The sequence below is a fragment of the Chiloscyllium punctatum genome, chromosome 11 (assembly GCF_047496795.1).
Source record: "Chiloscyllium punctatum isolate Juve2018m chromosome 11, sChiPun1.3, whole genome shotgun sequence".
In the NCBI taxonomy this organism is placed as follows: domain Eukaryota; kingdom Metazoa; phylum Chordata; class Chondrichthyes; order Orectolobiformes; family Hemiscylliidae; genus Chiloscyllium; species Chiloscyllium punctatum.
Genome location: NC_092749.1, coordinates 35,637,764 through 35,657,737, shown reverse-complemented (window position 1 = coordinate 35,657,737; position 19,974 = coordinate 35,637,764). Strand labels below are relative to the sequence as shown.

Here is a 19,974-nt window from a genome sequence, read left to right as displayed (position 1 = left end):
TGAATTAATACATTTTAATAACCCTAACAAATTACAAACACATGCATAGTTGTTTTTAATGATAATCAATCTCAGTTGAGAAACCGGTCCTGAGTGTCTGCAGGGATTCTATCCTGGTAATAGTGTGGATCTACAGGAGCCCACTAATGGCCTCACCAAGTCTTTGTAGTTTGAGATCAAACCTGCACAGCTCCCTCCTGAAGATCTAAGAAATAGTAGGATTTAGGCTTTGGCTGGCAATGTGAGGGAGATAGGACTGATGCATCCTGGAAAAGTAATAGTGCAGTTCCTGAGCAGCCCTCCTATGACATACATTTGGCACCGATTTTCAGGGCCTCATCCACAGCCAAGTTAATGTTATTCCCTCCTTCTACCCTATAGAGTCTTTTGAATCTTTCTGTAGGCTGATGCAGCTACATCTCACACTGGATGTTAGCTGCTAAATGTAGGCAAAAGTGAGGACTGCAGATTCTGGAGACCAGAGTCAAGATTAGAGTGGTGTTGGAAAAGCACAGCAGGTCAGGCAGAATCCGAGGAGCAGCAAAATCGATGTTTCGGGCAGGAGCCCTTCATCAGGCTGCTAAATGTAGCCAGGCACCACATAATGTCCTTGTTTGGAATTAACCGTTTTTCACTCTGTGCCTAAAATAATGCCACTGAAACCTCCTTTACCAGACCAGGATCCAGTACATAATGTTCCAATGAAGTTCGAACTGTTCTGTCCAATTTCTAACATATTTCTGCAGATCTCTGGTGGAATTATTAGATAAATTTAGGAACATTTGTACTTTCGACTGGAAAATATGTCAATGAAGTTATTACCTTGGACAGTGTGCAACACTTTTTGAAAAAAAAACGATTTTCTGTTAAGACAGGAAGAAGGGTCATAGACGTCATGCATAGAACCAAGTGAGAGACATATTAAAGATTGATTCAATAATTTTCAGGATGGACAGATTGCTGGCTATCTTGAGGGAGGAAAAGGACAACATCAAAAATCAGAAAAAAATCAGAGGTCAGTTGGAAGACCATGATCCAGAATCAACAAAACAACATGGTTACAGCTGGTAACAGAGCAATCTTGCCCTCACCAAGAGTTGAGGGATTTATTAAGAAACCATAGACAAACCCTTTGTCTCTTGGTACCAAACAATAACATCAATAACATGCTGCCAGTATCATTAAAAAGTGACAACAGCATTCAATGTTTTTTTTTTGCCACAGCCTTCTTCCAAGCACTGGTCAGTTTGCAGTTTAGAACTGCATTATCCACATCACAGATGTCCTGGTTTAACATGCGAGTGAATGTCAGAAGATCAGCATTGGCTTGCAGACCTACAGCAGGAAAGGTTGACAAGTATTTCTATAATCTTACCACTTGAATGAGATGGCCACCTTAGTGCCAAGCTTTTTTGTGCTTGGACCAATGCCACGATAAACTGACCATTTAACCTTTATTCCAGGCAGAATCCTGAAAGGAACTATCAAGCCCTACCTAAACAGAAAATAAGAAAAATGAAAATATAAAAATGTACAAATACCCAAAGGAGTTTACATGTTCTAGCATTTAATTTGAGTTCTGAATGCAAACTGCTTTATTGCTGGACTCGATTAAATGTGGAGAAAAGAACCCAAAATTGTTGATGCTTCACAGACTTTGAAACTTGAGCATTATAAGTTATTATGTGGACCACATAGAAAGGAAAGTCATGTCTGTGTGAACATTTATTCAATCTATCTAGGTACTGACAACCCTATGGGAAATACGAACACTTTTCAGTTTTCACACATTCAACATCAGTGAAATATCAGGAACACAGAGACCACCTACGGACTGAAACAAGTAACAGCCAGTGGATATGACAATTCCGACATGTAATTCCAGCCTGATTTGTCCCTCAGCAGTTGAAATGAAAACAACCTCGTCACTCTTAAAATCTTCTCTAACCTCAAACTGACCTGGATGAGTTATACATTTCAGTGATTTTATTTTGAGAAAGGCAGGACACCTCGATGGACCATAGAGATCCACAGCACAGAAAAAGGCCCTTCGGCCCACGGCGCCATGTTGGCCAAATCAATCACCCAACTAGTCTAATCCATTTTCCAACACTTGGAAATTTGGGCTCAACATTAATTTTCTTTGTAAGTTTTTTTCCCCATTTACTTTCCAAGAGTTATGAAATAGAGACCTATTAATTGTTAAGCTTATTAGAGATTATATAAAAGTTTCATCATTAGCCAATCAAACTCCAGTATTCAAGGCATAATCTATTGCCCATTTTGTTGGTGGCCCTTTAGGCTGACAGAACTTCAGGAAAATTGTTCTGAACCTATAACTTCTTGTTTAATTCCTCTAAGTACAAACCTTCTACTTGCTTTTCCTCCCACAATGGCTGTTTCCTCCATTTAGAGTAATAAAACTGCAATTGTCTGACTTGTTAAGAGGTCTGAATCTCTAAGCATCTAAAGTCCCATAAGCTACTGCAAAACATGCATTCTGTACCTTTGCTTAATGGACGAGGACTTATTGAAACAAAATTTGAAATAGCTGTCTCAGGACAAAGTTAAAAATCACACAACACCAGGTTATAGTCTAACAGGTTTAATTGGAAGCACTAGCTTTTGGAGGGCTCCTCTTTTGGAGTGCTTTGAAAGCTAATGTTTCCAAATAAACCTGTTGGACAATAAACTGGTGTTGTGCAATTTTTAACTTTGTACACCCCAATCCAACACCGGCATCTCCAAATCATGCTGTCTCAGGACTTGTACCATGTGTGGTTGGTGGACAGAGGTAGGGAGTAAAGTCGGGAAAATAATGTCAACTTTGCTAACACAACACTTAATGCTGATTTTAATTTATTCATGAGGCTCTAGGAGTATCAGTCATGTCACCAAGTTGTAGAGTGGAGGAAAGGTACTGTTATTTAGTGCTAACAATCATTCCAGAACTATGAATCAATGCTGCAAGAAGCTTATCACCTCAACAAGGCAGGCAAGATAACTGTCGTGACTACCCCTGGCACTATTACACTCTTCACCCTCTAAAAGCAATACCTGTACAACTAGACATAACTGTGCACTTTGGTTAAGTGGGGCTGTAATTCAGGATTTTGCATTACAGCTCATTTCTTTTGGTGCACAACTCTGTCAGGTTACTTGGCACATTCTCTTGAACTGCCTGCCTTCTCTCATTGATGCTACCTCCATGAAGGAAACATTGTTGTACAGCTCCTATTGATGTGAGGCTATCAGAGGGGATGCTCTCATGTTTATAGCCTTCATATTCACAGAAGGCCGTGTATACACTGGGGAGGTGGTGTAACATTTTCCACAGAAAATAACAAAGTTGTAATTATTAGCATGAGTCTGGATGTAGGTTTGCTTGCTGAGCTGGAAAGTTCATTTTCAGAAGTTTCGTCACCATACTAGGTAGCACCTTCAGTGAGCGTCCGAATGAAGCCTTCATTCGGACGCTCACTGAAGGTGCTACCTAGTATGGTGACGAAACGTCTGAAAATGAACCTTCCAGCTGAGCGAGCAAACCTACATCCAGGACCTCAACTTGAGTTATAAATCTTCTCAAAACTCGCTATTAGCATGAGTCTAGAGAATGAAGGTTGGTGTAACATAGGTGAGCAGCTTTATGGCGGAAAAACTTGAATGTGTTTTCACAATAAAGATTACCCCACTAGTTTGGACAAAGCAAGTGATACAACTTAAGGTTAGGTAGGTAGACTTTAGGGGAATGCTCAAGGCCATAATGCCAGTGTAATAATTCATAATAAGATTATGATTGTTAACACTTTGTTCACAATTAAACAGACATTCTTGAGGGAGATGTGGAGAAGTGTAGTGATTGCTGTCCTATTGATCTGGTTTAAGTGTGACAGGACAGAGATTAGAAAGCTAATTGGGAATGTTAGAGAGAATATAGGATGGGGGAATTGAGATTGTTGTTCATTTGATGGTGGTGATGGATGTTTTGATACACCCTTCAAAGACACATGTCATGCAGCTTTGGGCTTGTACTGGTCAGAGTCAAGACTGAATAGTAACTGGAGCATAGGATGACACAGGAAGAATACATATTTTGGGTAGAATTTCATGGTGGAAGAATAGTAAACAAGAGGAAAGAAAAGAGGCATGACTGAAAAAACAGGAAAATGTAGAAACAAGACAGAAGGACTTGAGGGTAAACAGAAGGGACAAAAGGGGAAATAGAAGGAATGGTCTCAAGAGCAGCAGTGAAAATGCACACAAGTGAACACAGAGGAAGTTTGGGTAACATTGGTGTGGATAACATATGACAGACGTATACTGGTTGTAAATGGAAAATGGGATGTCACTATAAGATTGAATACGAAGCTGAAGTCAGAAGTAGCATGTTCAGATGAGATTGATTTGCAGAAAAACTCTGATTAGAATGGAGCAACAAGTAATTAATGTCCAGCATTATAGACATTGTGAAAGACCGAATGAGTTCCATGAGTTTGAGGGGCAGGGTATCACTGAGGTTCGCCATAAAGAATGCATTGAAAATTGAAAAGAGTTAGCTTGTTCTGGGGATCCAGAAATTGTGAGGTATTCCGAGTCACTTAGTCCACACCAACAAAACCTGCACACCAGTGTGAGTATGTCAGTGACTCAAAATGGTAACTCTGTTTCTCTCTCTCGAGAGAGAGTTGCTGCTAAACTTTGTGATTTTATTTCAAATTTCATGTATCCACAGTATTTTGTTTTTGTTTATCAGTGCTCAGTCAGTGATGTAATCCTCATCCAATCACAATAGAAAGAAACATGAAATGTGAACTCATCAATACAGATGAGTAGATTTGCAGTAGGGAAGCCATTAACTAAATGAAGATCGCTTCCGCTGGGGAAAACATTGTTAATTTTATCTTACATCTTGAATTTTCTTATTTTTTCATTGTAAGCTTGCTGAAGATCATTCATACTTAGATCCAGTCGCAGGTCATTTTGGTCATACCGCTCTGGCTCCTCTATCATATTCAGACAAAGTTGCAAGATTATGCAAAACACTTCTGCCATTTTGACCCTCACTTCCTTTAGCAACATGGGATGCAGCCATTCAGGCTAGGGGATCAATTCACTCTAACCATAACCAGTCTTTTCTGTATGTCTTGTCTGGAAACTTTCATCCCATTCATTGCCTTTACTAATACTTTGACAGCATCCTGTTCCTTACCAACAGTTACCAATACTAAGCATTCTAGTTTAGTTCATCGTCTGCAGGCATTTATCACCCTTTTACTACCTCTCATGAGGAGGTTGAACAGTTCATCAACTTCACCAGCATATTCCACCCCGACCTTAAATTCACCTGGACCATCTTTGACATCTCTCTTCCCTGGATATAGGTTTGTTCACTGAGCTTGGAGGTTCATTTCCAGACGTTTTATTACCTTACTAGGTAACATCTTCATTCAGTGGGCCTCATGTGAAACAATGCTGAAAATTCCTGCTTTCTATTTATATGTTTGGGTTTCTTTGGGTTGGTTATGTAATTTCCTGTGGTGATGTTACTTCCTGTGGTGAAGTCACTTCCTGTTCCTTTTCTCAGGGGGTGGTAGAAGCAATGCTTCACATGAGGCCCACTGAACATGTTACCTAGTAAGGATAAACAAAACGTCTGGAAATGAACCTCCAAGCTCAGTGAGCAAACCTACATCCAATACCACAACCTGAGCTACAAATCTTCTCAAAAACTCTCTTCCCTTCCTGGATGTCTCCATCTCCATCAACCGTGACCGACTCAACACTGACATCTTCTACAAACCCACTGACTCCCACAGCTACCTGGATTACACCTCCTCCCACCCTGCCTCATACAAAAATACTATCCCTTATTCCCAATTCCTCTGCCGCATCTGCTCACAGGAGGACCATTCCATGACAGAACACGCCAGATGGCCTTCTTCTTTAGAGACTGCAATTTCCCCTCCAATGTGGTTGAGCTCCAGCGCAGCTCATCCACATCCCACACCTCCGCCCTTGAACCCCACTCCTCCAACTGCAACGAGGACATAACCCCCACCCCCGATCCTCACCTTCTACCCCACCAACCTCCGTATACGTTGCATCATCCTCCGCCATTTCTGCCACCTACAAATGGATCCCACCACCAGAGATATATTTCCCTCCCACCTATATCTGCTTTTCGTAAAGACCATTCCCTCTGTGACTACCTGTTCAGGTCCACACCCCCCTCCCCAACAACCCACCCGCCCCTCCTGGCACCTTCCACTGCCACCGTTGGAACTGTAAAACCTGCACCCACACCTCCCCCCTCACCTCCGTCCAAGGAAGCAAAGGAGCCTTCCACATCCATCAAAGTTTCATCTCCACTTCCACACATATCATTTACTCTATCCGTTGCTCCTGACTGTGGTCTCCTTGACATTGGGGAGACAGGACACCGACTCACAGAGCACTTCAGAGAACACCTCCGGGACACCCTCACCAATCAACACCAATGCCCGTGGTCGAACAATTCAATTCCTGCTCCCACACTTCCAAGGACATGCAGGTCCTGGGCCTCCTCCATTGCCACTCCCTTACCAACTGAAGCCTGGAGGAAGAACGCCTCATCTTCCACCTCGGGACCCTCCAACCCCATGGCATCAATGTGGATTTAACCAGTTTCCTCATTTCCCTTCCCCCACCGTACCCCAGTTCCAACCTTCCAGCTCATGACCCGTCCCATCTGTCCACCTTCCTTCCCACCTATCCGCTCCACCCTCCCCTCCAACCTATCACCTTTACCCCCACCTCTATCCACCTATTGCACTCTCAGCTACCTTCTCCCAGCCCCACCCCCCTCCCATTTATCTCTCCACCCAGAGGCTCCCAGCCTCATTCCTGATGAAGGGCTTTTTCCCGAAATGTCGATTTTCCTACTCCTCAGATGCTGCCTGACCTGCAGTGCTTTTCCAGCACCACACTCTTGGCTCTAATCTCCAGCATCACAGTATTCGCTTTCACCCTTATACGACCTGCCGACCATTTAACTGCCCGTTGATGATTTTGGAGTTGTGCTTTATGCCATTCTTTTCTCACATTCTCTGTGTCAGTCTAATTTTTCCTCTTATTTCTCCTTTCAATTTAATATTTGATCTGGTTGTCACTTGACAAATTATTCTGACACGCAATATACGCCTTTCTTTTTGTTTCATCATATTCTATATCGCCTCTGTCATCAAGGCTTTCGTTTTTCTGACTTACTCTTTTGTTGAAATATACTTAGTCTGTAACTGAAACATCTCCTACTTGAAAATCACCCATTGTGGTATTAAATTTTTCTATCAATCTTTATTCTATTTTACTCTGGCTAGGTCTCCTGTCATTCTATTCCATTTGCTTATTTTCCAACTTAAAAGGTGCACTTTAGATTGTTCCTCATCCTTCTCCATTATCAATCTAACGCTTATGATACACTCACCCAAGTATTCTTCCATGGACACTTGGCCCACATCATTTCCCAGGACCAGATTAAGCAATACTTCTTCCTAGCTGGATCAAGAAATGCTCATCAAAGAAGTTTTTTTTAACACATTTCAGAAATTCTTGTTTTTTTTTGTCTTTACTTGAACATTATCCCAATCAATATCTGGGATATTAAAATCCACCAACATCATCCCGATTGTGGTATTAAAGTTCCCAAAATATCACCACTCCATAGTTCAGGCACATTTCTGTGATTGCATTCCAATTTTCCTCCTCTAACTCCCTCTCTTTCGCTATATGAAGACTAGAGAATGTCTACAATGCATGCTTATAGCTCTTTGTTTCTCACTAACCAAATGGATTCTGCTTTTGCCTCCTCAAAGATATTCTCTTTTCAATACTAATGTCCTCACTAATCATTACTGTTACTCCTCTTTCCTTATTTAGGTCCTTTAAATACTATGTAATCATAATATTGAGTGCCTAGCCCTTACCATTTTAAGTCATATTTTCACTTCAGCTTTAATTGTCAGCTTCTATAAAATGCAAAATAATTACCGAAAAACAAACCTTGCCTTTTAACGATGCCAAGTTACAGCTTGAACAAATCCCCATTCTCATTATTATTTAAATTATTCAGAAATGGCCACTTATCGTTGAAATATGCCTGGAATCATGACTAATCTATTGACACTTACTGCAATTTCCATATAATTTGCTCTGCTTATTTTCTCCATATGCCATATGTTTGTAATACTTTGTCAGCAATTTTCTATGCTTTGACTTGTACTCACTGTTATTAATCATGTTTATTCTGATCTTGCTGACTGACCCTCACTGTGGCTGTTTACTCAAAATTGCCCAACATCAGTTTAAATGTTGACACATTTTACAAGTCAGATTATTCACCAATTCCACCTACATTAATATTTTAGCTCAGTAGTACTGATACTTTGGTCCAGAAATCTTTGAATCTTGGTAGACTTGTTGCTGCATTTGCTGTATTCATGATCTTTTCTGTCTGTGTAATGTGGACTAAACCAGGATTCAATACAATTGTTCTCCAGCAAGAAAAATCATAAGAATGCTTTTAGGAAGCAGGTTTATAACAGCTCCCTCTCTGTCGAAAGGTCACAATTAAAAAAAAACATATTCAATAAGCTATTTGTCCTTTCCTCCCTTTTTCCTGTGGCGAAGTGCTTGACCTTCACTTGGCAACTGTCCATTCTTACACGTCTGAATTCAAGGTCTCAGTTGATGAAAAATCACAAGCAGTGACTCAAATGCTTTCAATCAGTAAATAAATATTCACACAATGTTTGGATTGAAATTGTTAAAAATCTGTACTTATAAAAGTCTAACACTTTAAGCTATTTCTCACGTTGTGCTTCCAAAGGGTCTTGTTGAATCTATGATTTTGGTCACGGCTGTCTAGACATGCTGTGTACATGGCCATGGAAAGAAATATGTATAAAGTGATTGCCACGTTTGACTACATGATAAATTGACAACACTTCAAACAAAAAGGAGAGAAGATAAAATTCAGGCAAGTGATTGTGAGAATGAGCGAGATAGGTGGATTAAGGATAGATTGAGTAAAAGGTTGGATACCTCAGAACAATGACAAGACAGCAATGAGGGTTTGAAGACATATTTAATTTATGATCCAGGTATATTATAAATCTATCAAATTTAAAAATGACATAATTGTAATAGTTATTCGATTTTCTGATTGATAGCATACTATTAGTTTTAAATTTATGTATATAATAATAGTAATTATTTTAAAAAGTCTGATGGGAGTGCTGGTCAGATTAGTTTACAAAACAGAGCCCAGGGATATGAAAAGTGCAGCTCCTGTGAAGGCAAGCTGTTTAAGGTAAAGTTAACACCATAGCACCATCTTCAGCATGGCGGAAAGTAGTGCAGTCTTCTATCAGAGGAGAGGCAGCATACACTTAACATTTTACCATTAGAAGTGCAACAATCCTCCCATCCATTGTTGTTTTTGTTGCAAGGTATAGGGTTAAAATTGTGCAGAATAAGGGAACAGGTGTTGCTTCACCAAAAGCTTACATTATAAAATTAGGATGCGCAAGCAAATACTAAACAGTGAGAAGCGAAAACAGGTAGAATTATCTATGACTAATAGGGCAGAGCGACCGTGTAGCGGGATGTACCAGTAACAGGGCTGGCACAATGGCTCAGTGGTTAGCACTGCTGCCTCACAGCACCAGGGTCCCAGGTTCGATTCCAGCCTCGGGCAACTGTCTGTGTGGAGTTTGCACAGTCTCCCTGTGTCTGTGTGGGTTTCCTCCAGGTGCTCTGGTTTCCTCCCACAGTCCAAAGATGTGAAGGCCAGGTGAATTGGCCATGTTAAATTGCCCATAGTGTTAGGTCAATTAGTCAGAGGAAAATGGGTCTGGGTGGGCTACTCTTCGGAGGGTCGGTGTGGACTGGTTGGGCCGCAGGGTCTGTTTCCACACTGTAGGGAATCTAAACAGGAGAATAGTGTGCCAGTCGCAGGAAGGATGTGGCCAACGGATGGAATTTAGTTTGGCAGGATGATCGCATGAAGACAGCAAACTATACAGTCACATATAAGGAATAAGATAAATAAGAGTAAGGGGCGACAGGCTTAGAGTAATGGGAGAAGTAAACAGAGGCAGAGAGAAGCTAGACAAAGGCGGAGTGAAGCTAGAACTTGTGATTAGTTACTTTTGCTGTAGCGCGTAGCCTATGGGGTGAAAGAGGACTGAGAGACGCAGCTGAACTGCAGAAATCAGAATTTAACCCTCAGATCGAGGTGCTTACTCGTTAGGCACCCGATCTTTCAAGTACGTATCAATAAAATTTGCTGCTTCAGAATTTGACTCGGACTGAAATTTATTAATATGTGAGTTTTGTTTCTCAAAGAGTAAACAGTTTTTGATGCAGAATTGGGCATCATAATGTGATGAAAAAGATAACAGATTCATATTTCTGGAATATTAAACTAACAGAAATGTCACATAAGTGATGTGGTCATTGTCAACTCCTTCTCTAAAGCATGTGAGAAAACGGGCTTTTGACCAACTACCCAGAGAACTAAAGTCCTCAATCAATCAAGTCTCACATTACAATGCCTACCACTGTCAATTAAGATCAATGGCTGGATCCTGGAAAGTGTGAAGTGTTCTCCATTCGTTGGAAGCTTTCCTTGCAAGGAAGAAATATTGAAATTCATCATCATTCCCAATGTGCCAGCTCAGTCTTCAGCTAATGAAAAATAGTTTTGATGGTCTCAAACCCAACAGTAAGGCCATGGTTTACCAGGCAGCACTAATCCCTGGACTTTACATCCTTTGGGACTTTGAAAGCCTTCAGCTGGCATCACAGAGTACTGTGGAAGTGTCAACATGGATGCCATCACAATGTCCTCTAAATATAGTGGCATGAAAAGCAATCCAAAAGCAGTGTTCTCACCAAAGCCAGATGGCATGCAATTTCGGCACTAAAAGCTTTAAATTAGCTTAGCTGCTTGGGATACGTTGGTTGTATTTCTGACACCAGACTCTTGAAGCAACTGCTCTACTTGGAACGCAGTTGTCACAGCAAATTATAGGAGAACAGTGCCAACATTATAGGGACGTCCTGAAAGTATACCTAAAGAGGTTAAACATTCTTGCTTCCAAGCAGACCTGTGACTGTCCAAAATAGAGAAGGTTCATTCATGAACATACCAAAATCAACAAGAAGCTTTAAAATGGGAACACTCAGAGTTGAAGTTGAGGCTTTGGAGAGATTGATCAAAATTCCCAACAAGTTATTTTCCTAATCCTTTAAGCAATATCTGCCTCAAACGTGGCAAGAGTCACAGATCATCATTGGACTTATTAGTTTTCTCAGAAATTGCTGAATTGGACCGGAAGCAAGCAACTCTCTACTTCAAGGGAATGCCTAATAAAAAGAAATTCTTCTGATGGCAAGGCAATAATTCAGAAGTAATTTATGTGGTTTCAAAATTCTAACACATCCCCTTGATATTACAGATTGATTCCAAGTTTTTTGTCTTGCTCACAGGTTGATTGTGGAGAAAGATGAACTGAAACCTGTATCTGTTTTGTCTACTCTGAGGCTGGCAATTAGCTGAAGAGAATTGAATCTTACGTTCTCCCTAGGCTCACTAAAAAAAATTAGAGGCGTCCAAAAAAATTACTGGTTGTGGAAACAGGCAGTGTGTATTTAGGTGGGGTGGAAAGTACAAGTATCATCAAAGGTCTGTCGGACAGGTTGTTTGTCCATCATTTTTCTTATTTTTTTGGATAAAAAATAGTAGAAAATACAGCAATTCTGCAATAGGTGTAGACTGCGCAGGCAGGTTAAAACACACCAATCAGCAGCTGTACGAGAAAGAAAGCTTAATGTTCTGAGTAATATCCTTCATCGGGGCCAAATCCAAAGTAGCCAGAGCTGGGCCCTAAATGAATCGGTATATTCCCTAACCCATCATGACAAATCTTTCCTTGTTCTGTAAGTACTATTTCTGAACTTACCTGTTATGTTGGAATTACAGGGAGAAATGAGGACTGCAGATGCTGGAGATCAGAGTCAAAACATGGGGTGCTGGAAAAGCACAGCAGGTCAGGCAGCATCTGAGGAGCAGAAGAGTTGACATTTTGGGCATAAGCACTTCATCAGGAATGTGTGTGTGTGTGGGGGGGGGGGGGGGGAGGTGGCTGGAGGAGCAAAGGGGACTGAGAGATAAATGTGGGGTGGTGGGGCTGGGAGTGAAGGTAGCTAGGACGACCTATGGGGTGCAGTGAGAGAGAGACTCACACAAGGATCTCAGTGAGTCTCTTACTGCACTTCCCAAGTCATCCAAGCTACTTTCTCCCCCCACCCCCTCCCCAGCTCCACCCCTGTCCTATTTATCTCAAAATCCCCTTGGGCTCTCCTACCCAACATTCCTGATGAAGGGCTTATGCCTGAAATGTTGACTCTCCTGCTTCTCAGATGCTGTCTGACCTGCTGTGCTTTTCCAGTGCTACACCTTTGGACTCTGATGTTGGAGGCAGGAAGTATACACTGGCAGAAAACAGAAACAGGAGATATATTCTGAATTTTGAGCTTCTGATAACAAACTGCATTTTGATTTTGGCTGATGCCTTAGTCACACTGCAAATGGTTTAAGTCTGGAAGTACCTTTGAGCAATTCAGTTTGGAATCAGGAGTTGTACTGTCTGCTTATACTTTTGCAATAGGAAAGCAGAGTTCACGCAGTACATGCTGAAACACAAATCCTCATTGTCCAGTGTGCATAGGAACGGGGTGGTGTCAGATCCATAAGTCTGCTGGTAGCATGAGAAGTACACTTTTAGAAACCCAATATAGTATTCTCCAGTATTCTTTGGATAAAAAGATCTTAAATCTAAATGTTAAAAAGGCAATTTACTTGCTAGGTTCTAGACTTCATTCACGCCATCAACAGAATCAGCAATTTCAACTTGAGCAGCAGCTGATGTCAAGGGTTGAGGAAATGGGGATTTTGGCCAAGTCGCCCTCTTGCATAAATTTCTTCCATCTGCCTGCTTGCATGCTTTCCTTCTCACATGCAAAAATTGGAAATGTAGGAAATGAAATTACATGACAATTTGTGCAGTAAAGCAATTTCACTGTTCAACGAGTTTCAGAAACATTTTCACATCCTTCAGCAGCAGTCCACCAGAAGACCTTTGCCCTTCTGAACTTTCAGTCTGTCATGATTCAAAACTGTCCAGTTTCTTCTGCATTTAGTGTCACTGTAACGGCAGCATTCTTGTCAACATTCATCAAGTTCATCTCTGGAAATGTTTTTTCATTGGATTTACAGCACTAGCACAATCAACCAATTCCATCAATTCTTCGCACATAGTTTTCATTTGCTTGCTTTTTTATGCACAAAATTCTCTGGAAACTTCTTTGTTGTTGGACAATCCCTCTTCAGAGGCTATAGGTTTTGCAAGATCTTGGCAGAGTTTCACTTTCCACCTGCTTCTATGTAGAGGCCTCATTTAAAATGCAGCTTTTGACAAGAGAACTTGGACTGAAATTCATGAAATGGTACTTCATGGTTTTTTGGCTTCCCCATAACATCACATCAGTAAAACAGTTTCAAATTTCGGATCATTCCCTGATTCCCTATTTACCTCCCTCATTCCTGGAATTGAGGAATTCAAAGAGGAATTGAGGCCTACAGCAGATCAGCCATCACCTTATTGAATGGAGGACAAGGTTGAAGTGTCAATTGCCTACTCCTACTTCTTATTTTATTGTAAGGACTCCCAAACCAGAGGCCATTGTTTAAAACTCAGGGACACCCTTCCAGGACAGAGATGAGAGGGTTTTCTTTCTCTCAGAGGATTGTGCAATTTTGGAACTCACTGCTTTAGAAGCAGTGAAGGTATTCCATTGAGTACTTTAAGGCAGAGTGAGTTTTCATGAGTAGATGGAAATGCAGAATTCAAAGTCCAAACAAATCAGTCTTGATCTTAATAAATGATGGAGCAGACTTATGGGGCCTAATTGCCTAGTTCTGCTTCTAATGCATACGCTCTGATGTCCAATACATGCTCAAGTGTAAACTGAAACAGGAGATGTGAGTTTCTTGACACTTGATTCAGTTGACTGTTTTTAAAGTCTTTAGTTAGATGGTAATTTCAATTCAGATCATTTAGTTAATTTGACATAGGTTTCCAGAATATGACTCCATCTATGGTCAGGTTGCAGGTTGCAGCGATTTAGGGCCACGTTTCTTCCTTTTTAAAAACTTTTTTTTAGTCCATGAAGGTCTTAGGTATTAAAGTCAGCTGACTGAAATTGAAAAGTTGTTCGTCCATATTTTGCCAATATTATACTTGAATAAAATGATTTAGCAGGGATCAGGCAGAGTTAATTAGATTGCTCCAGAGGGAGCTGGCATGGACTCGATGGGTTGAGTGCTGGAAATGAATCCATAAGAAAGATAGGTTTGCATTTAGTCTCGTAGAATATCATGTCAGATTGAAGGAGAAATAGTTCTTAACAATGTACTAATGGTTCAAAACTAATTTCTTTTGCTGAAAATGGAAAGAGATGAACCATAGGCAATCAGCAGCAGAAATGAAAGAAATCCACAGTAAGATTGAAGAAACCTTCCAGACTTCCCTTCTAATTTCTTTCACATTTGAGTATTAGTCCAGCAGCAAACCTGGCCGTAATACACTGATCAATCAGTATTATTTATGAATTGTGGACAGGGTGGATGTAAGATGTCTGACATTCTGTAAAATAAATTTACTGTAAAGTGGAGATGTTGGTGTTGGACTGGGGTAGGCAAAGTCAGAAGTCACACATTACCAGGTTATAGTTCAACAGATTTATTTAAAAATCAATTTTGGTGTGTTGCTCCTTCATCAGGTGAAGTGGAGGGAGGCACCCAGGTAGGGAGACCGGAATTGTATGCAATACTCAAAGAGCTAATGGCAAGATAATTCCAGGGAAAAAAAGAGTGTCAAAAGATAAGTACAAAAGGGTTAGTCAAATGTCAACAGCAGAATAACTTGTAAAATGTATCATAGAGTCATAGAGATGTACAGCATGGAAACAGACCCTTCAGTCCAACCTGTCCATGCCGACCAGATATCCCAACCCAATCTAGTCCCACCTGCCAGCACCCGGCCCATATCCCTCGAAACCCTTCTTATTCATATGCCCATCCAAATGCCTCTTAAATGTTAGAATTGTACCAGCCTCCACCACTTCCTCTGGCAGCTCATTTCATACACGTACCACCCTCCGTGTGAAAATGTTGCCCCTTAGGTCTCTTTTATATCTTTCCCCTCTCACCCTAAACCTATGCCCTCTAGTTCTGGACTCCCTGACCCCAGTGAAAAGACTTCGCCTATTTACCCTATCCATGCCCCTCATAATTTTGTAAACCTCTATAAGGTCACCCCTCAGGTTCCGAAAGCTCCAGGGAAAACAGCCCCAGCCTGTTCAGCCTCTCCCTGTAGCTCAAATCCTCCAACCCTGGCAACATCATTGTAAATCTTTTCTGAACCCTTTCAAGTTTTTTCCGATAGGAAGGAGACCAGAATTGCACGCAATATTCCAAAAGTGGCCTAACCAATGTCCTGTACAGCTGCAACATGACCTCCCAACTCCTGTACTCAATACTCTGACCAGTAAAGGAAAGCATACCAAACGCCTTCTTCACTATCCTATCTACCTGTAACTCCACTTTTAAGGAGCTATGAACCTGCACTCCCAGGCCTCTTTGTTCAGCAACGCTCCCTAGGACCTTACCATTAAGTGTATAAGTCCTGCTAAAATTTGCTTTCCCAAAATGCAGCACCGCGCATTTATCTGAATTAGACGCCACCTGCCACTTCTCAGCCCATTGGCCCATCTGGTCCAGATCCTGTTGTAATCTGAGGTAACCCTCTTCGCTGTCCACTACACCTCCAATTTTGGTGTCATCTGCAAACTTACTAACTGTACCTCTTATGCTCGCATCCAAATCATTTATGTAAATGACAAAAAGTAGAGGACCCAGCAACGATCCTTGTGGCACTCCACTGGTCATAGGCCTCCAGTCTGAAAAACAACCCTCCACCACCACCCTCTGTCTTCTACCTTTGAGCCAGTTCTGTATCCAAATGGCTAGTTCTCCCTGTATTCCGTGAGATCTAACCTTGATAATCAGTCTCCCATGGGGAACCTTGTCGAACGCCTTACTGAAGTCCATACAGATCACATCTACAGCTCTGCCCCCATCAATCCTCTTTGTTACTTCCTCAATAAAGTCAATCACGTTTGTGGGACTTGATTTCCCACTCTCAAAGCCATGTTGACTATCCCTAATCAGTCCTTTCCTTTCCAAATACATGTACATCCTGTCCCTCAGGATTCCCTCCAAAAACTTGCCCACCACCGAGGTCAGGCTCACTGGTCTATAGTTCCCTGGCTTGTCCTTACCACCCTTCTTAAACAGTGGCACCACGTTAGCCAAGCTCCAGTCTTCCAACACCTCACCTGTGACTATTGATGATACAAATGTCTCAGCAAGAGACCCAGCAATCATTTATATAGCTTCCCACAGAGATCAGGTCCTGGGAATTTGTCCACCTTTACCCATTTCAAGACATCCAGCACTTCCTCCTCTGTAATATGGGCATTTTGCAAGATGTCACCATCTATTTCCCAACAGTGTTTATCTTCCATATCCTTTTCCACAGTAAATACTGATGCAAAATACTCATTTAGTATCTCCCCCGTTTTCTGTGGCTCCACACAAAGGCTGCCTTGCTGATCTCTGAGAGGCGCTATTCTCTCCCTAGTTACCCTTCTGTCCTTAACGTATTTGTAAAAACTCTTTGGATTCTCCTTAATTCTATTTGCCAAAACTATCTCATGTCCCCTTATTACCCTTCTGATTTCCCTCATAAGCATACTCCTATTGCCTTTACACTCTTCTAAGGATTTACTCGATCTATCCTGTCTATACCTTCTTTTTCTGAACCAAACCCTCAATTTCTTTAGTCATCCAGCATTCCCTATACCTACCAGCATTTCCTTTCACCATTACAGAAATATATTTTCTCTGGATTCTCGTTATCTCATTTCTGAAGGTTTCCCATTTTCCAGCCGTCACTTTACCTGCGAACATCTGCCTCCAGTCAGCTTTTGAAAGTTCTTGCCGAATACCGTCAAAATTAGCCTTTCTCCAATTTAGAACTTCAACTTTTAGATCTGGTCTATCCTTTTCCATCATTATTTTATATTTATATGCGAAAAACTGATGGATTTATATGTATAATTTTTAATTTTAGATGATGAAGGTTGGATTTATGGAATTGGGTTAGTGACTGGTGGGTTTTTTTTCTTTTAAAAGATCCGAATTCCATCACATAAATAAAGCATCTACACAAAGAGGCCAGTTCCTATGGTTACAGTTAGTTGGTGCATGTTGTGCTCCTGCAAAGAAAGAAGGACCACATCAGGACAACTCGGGGAAAGCTTTCAGTCCGCCATCCTGTTGGACTCTACCAACTGTGGTATGGGGGGGGGGCAATCTTATAAAACGCAATGATAGTAATTTTAAAGCTACAGTAACATGATAGCAGATGTTCTAATTATAATACCCGAAGTATTACAATGTTAAAATTAAAATCTTAAAAGTTGAAATGTTGCTGTTCGAAATTACAAGGTAGTAACATGATATGTCCTCCCCCATTGCAGTTTAATCTGTCTCTGTGACCTTTGTACAACCACGTGCTCATCCACCTTCTCCCCCTTCTGGTAACATGGCGGCGCTCCTAAGGTCGGTTCGTCTTGTCAAGCGGTTGCTGGTGACCCGCAACCTGCACTCCGGCTTCGGCCCCGCGAGGTACACACAGCTCGGGAATGGCGTCGCTCCTCCTGGTCCCTGTGGTGGTTGGTCCAGGTGAGTGCTAAATGGGGAGAGGATCTTTCGAATTCACTCTGAGCCATCGCGCCGCCGCTTTCTTTTATTTCTTCAACATCAAAATTTTCTGGTGAAAAGGAGAGTGGAAGAATGCTCTTTTTCAAAATAAACGTCTGTGACAGTGAGGAATCTGGTCGCTTCTACACGTGACAGCCTTCTTGACCTTGAGGTCCATGTGCTGAGGGGGTGTGGGTTGGAGCAGGGATTGTAAACATTCAAAATTAACATATTTCATCTTCAATTGTGCTCCAATCTATCAGGTAGGTTTTATGATCATTGCTTTTAGCCCTTGTGTGTACCCCAGCACTTTGAAAATCTGTAATCTTCTAACTTTCCTGTCGCCTTTCCTTATCTTCTTCCTGGATTAGGCCATCACACATGGTATTGCCCAATGAGCTCTTTTAGGTTTTTGTTACTGTCCAACACATAGTCTAGTTGCGCCATTCTGTTCCTTATTGTCCCACCTATTATGTCTCTTGGCTTCTTTCCCACCCTGTATGTTACTTACAATTAGGGAAAAGTGAGGACTGCAGATGCTGGAGATCAGAGCCAAGATTATAGTGGGGCTGGAAAAGCACAGCAGGTCAGGCAGCATCCGAGGAGCAGGAACATCGATGTTTCAGGCAAAAGCCCTTAATCTTGCTACTTACAATTGCCCTCTTCCTCCTCCTCCTCTGCTCCTTTGTTCCCTTGGTTGTTCTTTTTACCCTATCTCCACTGTACTTTCTCACTCCAACTTGGGCTAATGGTTTGCATAGATTTGAAGAAATCTCCATTTTTAATGAACATTGCTGCGTTAATCATATTCCAAGAATTGTATCCAAGTGTAAGCAAATCCTAAAGTTAGCAATTCAAGGTTTAAGTGGATTTGACCAATTTTGATTCATGTACGTATCTGGAAATCTTGGATGCCAATTTCAATCTGGGTGCAGTCCTAATGGGTCATATCAAGCTGCATTGTGATATGACATTCAAATCTTTGGATCAGATGTTTAAGTTGAAAATTCAGTTCAAAACTTTGTGCAGGTCTGGAAAGAAATATACCATTAATGATCAACCACAGCTGTTTGTGGAGCTGAGATTCCTTCTATTATTGTTTGATAGTCCTGCAATTAGGTGGGTAATCCTAGCTCATCATATGACCATGTTTTATCCATCATTAATCTTTACTCTATCCAGATCAGGAACATTTGATCTTTGCTCCATTCACTGTACTGTTCAGTCTCCAGCCATCAGTACAGTGAAGTGCTGTTACAAGCACTTGACAGTAGTGTCAAATCAATTGTGTCTTCCATGTAGTAAAAGCCTTTTGATCCAAGTTGAATGCAAAAGATTAGGGAAAGTGTGACTTTACTTCAGGCAGCCCTTTGATATATAAAGGCACTCAATAGATGATTTTAACTAATTGAGCTTTGCTGTATTTCTTACCCTTAGATTTCCATCCCTCTCACTTAATCTTCTCACTTCTAAAGTCATGAGCCAATCTTTCATCTTTCTTTTTCTCGTGATGTGTGGTAGGAATGTAATTCTGTGTTGCTGAATAATGATAAGTTTTGAATTTGACAGTCTACAGGAATGCCTCTGTTATTGACAGTGACATACAAATATTAAGTTATGTATTGTAAAGATGAAGTAAATGCCTTCCAAAAGTGGATTCATTTTAAATTGGATTCCTGATGAGTAAGAAAGACTTTTGAATAAACACAATTGTTTCAACTGCCGGTTTAAGATTACACTGAAAAGGCTTATGACAGGAAATATATGAATAATTCAATACTGAAATACTACTTGCACAGGAGACATGTTTAAGCAACATATATCAAGGGATAAAATTATTGCAGTTATGGCTCGACAAAAATTTGATTGTGTTTGGTGTTGAGATAAAAACAAAATACTGTGGATGCTAGAAATTTAAAATTCAGAAAATGCTGGAGAAACATGGGTCTGTTAGCATCTGTGGAGAGTGAATGTAGAACATTACAGTGCAGTACAGGCCCTTCGGTCCTCTGTTGCGCCAACCTTTGGATCCAATCTGAAGCCTA

General features: G+C 41.1%; 1 protein-coding gene across 1 annotated transcript in view; it reads left to right on the top strand.

Moving 5' to 3' along the window:
• The first annotated feature begins 17,740 nt into the window (after positions 1 to 17,740).
• Positions 17,741 to 19,974, top strand: part of lrpprc (leucine-rich pentatricopeptide repeat containing) — a 136,898-nt gene continuing 134,664 nt past the window's right edge. The window contains exon 1 of the mRNA XM_072580618.1: positions 17,741 to 17,911. Within this exon, the coding sequence (XP_072436719.1) occupies positions 17,772 to 17,911 (140 nt within the window). The 5' untranslated portion in view covers positions 17,741 to 17,771. The remainder of the gene's footprint in view (positions 17,912 to 19,974) is intronic.